The sequence below is a fragment of the Ruditapes philippinarum genome, unplaced genomic scaffold, assembly GCF_026571515.1.
Source record: "Ruditapes philippinarum isolate M1 unplaced genomic scaffold, ASM2657151v2 ctg2744_1_1_1_1, whole genome shotgun sequence".
In the NCBI taxonomy this organism is placed as follows: Eukaryota; Metazoa; Mollusca; class Bivalvia; order Venerida; family Veneridae; genus Ruditapes; species Ruditapes philippinarum.
In genome coordinates, this window is record NW_026859583.1 from 1 (window position 1) to 5,971 (window position 5,971).

The 5,971-nt window shown below is 31.4% G+C and overlaps 1 protein-coding gene across 1 annotated transcript; it reads left to right on the forward strand.

Moving 5' to 3' along the window:
- Positions 1-2,518: 2,518 nt before the first annotated feature.
- Positions 2,519-5,971, forward strand: LOC132757153 (uncharacterized). The gene is made up of 4 exons (XM_060748346.1): positions 2,519-2,702; positions 4,129-4,197; positions 4,798-4,980; positions 5,749-5,971. Exons 1-4 carry the CDS (start codon positions 2,648-2,650, stop codon positions 5,955-5,957), a joined length of 516 nt encoding a protein of 171 aa, XP_060604329.1. The 5' UTR covers positions 2,519-2,647; the 3' UTR covers positions 5,958-5,971.

Consider the following 5,971-nt stretch of genomic DNA (forward strand, 5'->3'; position numbering starts at 1 on the left):
TGAGAGATTTGTCACACTTTTACATTATCTGAGATGTCACATTTTTACATTATCTGAGATGTCATGTCACATTTTTACATTATCTGAGATGTCACAATTTCCACATTATCTGAGATGTTACATTTTTACATTAAATCTGTGATGTCACATTTTTACAGTTTTGAGATGTCATGTCACACTTTTACATTATCTGAGATGTCATGTCATATTTACATTTTCTGAGATGTCATGTCACACTTTAACCCATTACGTTATATACACGCCTTTTTCACCCTCCCTTTTTGTTGTCTCAAATGGTGAAAAAATGCCTTATTTAGGCCCCCAACACTTGTTTTTGTTTAAGAAATGTTGTTAAAAAAAGTGACCTCTTTTTCGGCGCGGCCCCCAACCAAATATACATCAGGGGGTTGCCAGAACGGGGATGTGCCCCCTTCTGTTTGGGGGGTTTGAAGGGGGGCGGAGTCCCCCTCATCGCCAAGAAAATTTTGGACTTGTGAGAGGCCATATAAATGACCCAGAATTGATCAATAAGGTAACGTGTAACCACGCTGAAAAGCAATTTTGACTCTATCTCAATCCTTTGAGGAAGTTGCAGCACCTTTGAAATCAATTTTGATGGAAAAAAATCAACGCAAAATAGTGATTTTTGGCATTTTTGAGATGTCCCATTCGTTGCCATGGTAACAGAAAATTTAAGCCTGAGTATGTTGTTGCAAGGGCAATGGTCCAGTCAACATTTGTGCCAAGTTTGATTAGTGTTGAAGCAGTTTTTATAGTATTATAGCAATTTGAACTTGTAACGGGAGACTTTTCAATGAAAACAGCCATTTTTCACAAAATGCTCATGAAGTAATGGGTTAACATTATCTAAGATGTCATGTCACACTTTTACATTATCTGAGATGTCATGTCACACTTTTACATTATCTGAGATGTCACATTTTTACATTATATGAGATGTCATGTCACATTTTTACATTATCTGAGATGTCATGTCACATTTTTACATTATCTGAGATGTCATGTCACATTTTTACATTATCTGAGATGTCATGTCACACTTTTACATTATCTGAGATGTCACACTTTTACATTACCTGAGATGTCATGTCACACTTTTACATTATCTGTGATGTCACATTTTTACATTATCTGAGATGTCATGTCACATTTTTACATTATCTGAGATGTCATGTCACATTTTTACATTATCTGAGATGTCATGTCACATTTTTACATTATCTGAGATGTCATGTCACATTTTTACATTATCTGAGATGCCACAGTTTTACACTATCTCTTATGAACAGACTCAATCAAACCGAGTCTGTTATTTCATATACACTTAAGTATTATTGCTTTCCTTGCTTTTGAGGGATCACTCCATTTCCAGATATTCTGTGTTTATTTATTTAGCTTGATCTTCTGTGCTTATACTTATTTTGAACATGCTTGTAGTAAATATAAAAAATAAACTATATTTGGAAACAAAAAGCTTAAACTTTTTCATTAAGTTTTGGCCTGGGTCTTAAAGATGCCTATCATAGCTGAGATAGTTTTGTTTTACATTATACAATATAATTCAGTTTTGTTTATCATTTCTCAATGATTAACGCAATTTCAAGTCCTAAAAGGATACAGAAATTTAAAACTCAGTGTAGTTATTATTTATAAAAAATTACCGAAGTTTCAAGTCCAGTTTGGTTATTTTTACCCAAATGGTACCGAAAATTCAAGCCCTGTTTGGGTATTATTCCTAAATGGTTACCAACATTTCAAGCCGTTTGGTTATCATTCCCCAAAGTTTACCGAAGTTTTAAGTCAAGTTTAGTTATTATTCCTCAAAGATTACCAAAAATGTAGCCCTGTTTGGTAAATATTCCCCAAGGTTACGAAAATTCAATATTTCTTAAAGGTAACCGAAGTTTTAAGCCGTTTGGTTATTATTTCTTGTTTTTCAAGTCCAGTTTGGTTATTATTACACAAAGGTGACCGAAGTTTCACGTCCAGTTTTGTTATTATTCCCAGAAGGATACCGAAAATTCAAGCCCTGTTTGAATATTATTCTTCAAATGTAATCTAAGTTTCAAGCCCGGTTTGGTTATTATTTTTTGAAGTTTTACCCCCCCCAAACTTTCATAATCAAAAGGAAAGTATAAATTAAATTCAGTTGAAAACTGCCGCACAATGCACCTTATTACTTTAACCGACTAAATAATATTTATTTTTGTTTGACCATTGCTGATCTTTTTACTTTCTTATGAGAAATATATGAACTTTAATAAAAAAAAATGTGAAGGTCATATTATGTGTTGAAACAGCAAACAATGGTCCCCAGTCCTCGTGTTACACTGATCGAAAGCGAAAATTAGTCCATATACCAATTCAACTGAACGATCATGGAATAGAAAGAAAATTTAATTTTTCTGAAAACAAGTTACAGTTGAGTGTATTTACGTAATTTTTAAGTACTGCTTTTAAGCGTTTCCGTCCATCTATCCTAGTTCACTTGTTTGTTGTAAACACAATACAGACTGAATGAAAACAATATGTTATATAATCGGTTGATATTATGTACTTTTAAATTCTTAAGTAATTAATGCTTTAATACAATACAAATAGTATCAAGTAGGTACTGGGTAAAATAATGGATAAAGGGAAAGATGATGTCGATGAGGCAATCAAGCCATGCAGTGCTTCAGGTACAATTATTATTTCATTTCTTTTTCAGATTTAATTAGTATTTATTTATTGCTTAGGTTTTATTAAAGATACACTATGCTCATCCTTGAGCAATTTATATTTTAATCACAGAAATTTATTGAAATCTTTGAAATTCTTGCTAAATTGGTCTAATTGGAATAAGATAATAAAAAATGAATATGAGAAGCTGCGTTGCCTTATACATGTCAAGTAAAGTTGGTCTTTTCTTAAAAAATCTGGCAGATTTTTAATAACACTACTAGTATATAATTATATTGTGACCACCTATAGTGTGTAGAATTTTAAAAATAGCATACTTAGTTTGAAGTAAAAACATGTTAATTGTATACTCGTATTTACAAAAAGACTGTGAAGCAATTATCAATATTTACTAATATCAAATTTTAGCATAGTATATCTTTAAGATTTGTTCAAATAAAATTTTTATGTATCAATTTTACTGATAAATGAATGATCTCTCTTTTTTTCTTTCCTTTTCTTTTACAAAACTTTATAGTAACATGAAAGATATTTCGAGCGTGCGCTCTCTGGGTAGGGCAAAAATGCAAAATAAGTGTTATACTGGATATACCAATTTTATTCGGATAAACCAATCAATTATATATATAAACAATAGGATATATAAATAGTTTAGGAACTTTCTTTCAAAAATGAAACAATGCAAATGTGAGACATGATTTATTTGGACATTCCCGGAAAGATTCATTTATGGCAATGCATTAGAATATGATGTAAACGCTTATTGAAGCATAAAATAAAACAATTGAAACATGCTTGTAAATAAAGAAACCCAGGATACTAGTAGATGTATACAGACAGGTTTGTGACTGCATTACAAAAGCCTCCATTGCAGGCTAGGTTAAATAGGAGATTTAAAAAAATAAAATGTTTTCGTGTTTTATTTATGTCTTTACCACAATTTACTTGGTAATTGCTATTCAAATTGTTATTGCAGACAAATCCAATTTCTCGACTTTTTTGCCCTTTGCATAGAGCTTTTGGTTATATTATATATCTGATATCATTATTTTCTTATGTCAATATACATTTTGTGCTGGCTTTAGACCAATCAAATATCTGGGATAAAATTTTAAACCAATGGTTATTCGATAGACAATTTTGTTACTTAACTTAGTTTATTCATTCTACGAACTAAAATGCAATGACGAGATAATTAATTAGACAATTAATTAATTAATTATTTAATCAATTAATGAGTTAATTAATTTGACAATTACTTAATTAATTAAATAATCAAACAATTAATTAAATAATTAATTAATGAAGTAGGAAAATAACAACAAGAACAAAATTAAAAGAAAATAGAACTAACGAAAAAGCCCCCATAGTTATAATTAAATTTCTTATGAGAGATATACAGTTGTATAATTATATATTTTTCAGCCATCTATTATGCTGTGAGTATCTTGGTAGTAAGTTTACTCGGTTTTGGCACGGCAAAAATAGGTATTGGTATGTACAAATGATAAAATAACATTGCTCAGTTATATTTTATTTTCATAATCCTTAACATTCTGAATTTGAGATATGTACAGCTTGAAATTTGAAATTTCATTATCAAAATTCAAAACAATGATATACCAACACTGAAGAGTCATGCCAGACGGATTTGACGGCTCTGTACTGTTGCTAGGAGATAATCACTTCTTTTGTCATCAGGTTGGGGGTCCAAAAATTAATCTTGAAACATTTTTATGGCTTTGTAAATATGTCGATATTTGGGGTTTAGTAAGGGGAATCCACTGGCTCTGAATCCGCTGAACTACATTCCTCAAATGAAGTGTATACGTTACAAGTACGCATGGGTTACGGAGGATGGCGGGGTTTAGATGCAAACGTTGATTATGTTGCATACGGTTAATTGTTTGTTCTACATGCAATAGAGCATCAGAGAAAAAGATGTAGTACTTCGTTGCATAATTATGACTCAAATCATGCATCTTCTAAATGTTAACGTATTATGTGTTATCATTCCAAGACTCAATTGATGATTATACTGTTTAGAACGTATATCTAGGTGCAAGACTGAATATTATATTTTTTTCTTACCAGGTTTGACAAATCTAAACAACTGTACCATTGAAAAGTGTATACCAGTATATCTCGTTATAAGTGGAGTTGCTCCATTAATGTTCAGTGGTTTGAGTTGCAAGGGAAAAGGTGTCATCGAAACTTGTGGCCGGCTGGTCTGTGGGTGTTTTGGGTTCTTTTTCAGTTTTGCTTGGTTGATATGCGGTAAGTACTTTTATGCAAACCCTCTCCTTGATATTTGCATCTTTGTAAACTTAAATGATTAAGTAACTGAAGTTAATCCTGTTAAATTGCTGCTGGACAATTCAGAAGTGGTAAATTTATGCAAAAATATGTTCATTATTTAGTAATGACTGACATGCATGTAACATGAGGACAACCTGTCCGGCAAGTGACGGAAAATGATGGCGAAAAGACTATAAAAATAAAAGAAACTTCCATAAATAACGAACTTCCCAATATTATTCGACCTTAAATATGTTTGTAAAACTGATGTTCATGAATAAACCATTCCATACATTTCTGGCGATATTCATGCAAAATTCACAACGGCCATGTGAAAAAACAACAACTTACGGTCGGATTTTTTTTGTAAAAGGTTTTAAATTTATAAACTTGTTTGCCTGTAAGACATAAATAAAATAAGTAAGATATTATTTTACTGTCCTTGTTCAATTGTCATTAGAACGAGATTCCATGTTTTTTCCAAACTTGTCGTTTATTGTAGATAATTAACATGGTATTGAAGTATACGAAAGTAAACGTTTCAGCCCTTTCTTTTCATCACTTAGAAGTAATAATAGCGTACAAGTTCGACAAAAGTATGATGTGCCTTTTTAGCTGAAAGTTATAAAATAGGATCAAGAATAAAAAAGCGCACACTTTAAACTTTTAAAAGTTATTTTTTACCACTGAATGTTTAATTGTTAAAAGTATATTTTATATAAACTGATACACGACCTTCGGTTACAGGAACAGTTTGGGTGTATCCAACCTACGGTGTTGTTATGTCTAAAGACTTTAAGGTGTGTCAGGTGAACGAAACAACAGGATGTTCTCATGAAGATTGTGACAAATACCTACTTAGGTTTGCCGTCGCAATGGTTTCAATCGATTGGCTTCTATTAGTAATGTGGATTGGTCTAATATTTTGGTATATTTGTAAAGACAACAGAGAATAAACATATTAATATGA

Coding starts and splice junctions, on each gene's coding strand:
- LOC132757153 (XM_060748346.1), top strand. CDS start 2,648: ATGGATAAAGGGAAAGATGATGTCGATGAGGCAATCAAGCCATGCAGT. Junction 4,198..4,797: donor CACGGCAAAAATAGGTATTG/GTATGTACAAAT, acceptor TTTTCTTACCAG/GTTTGACAAATCTAAACAAC. Junction 4,981..5,748: donor TTTTGCTTGGTTGATATGCG/GTAAGTACTTTT, acceptor CTTCGGTTACAG/GAACAGTTTGGGTGTATCCA.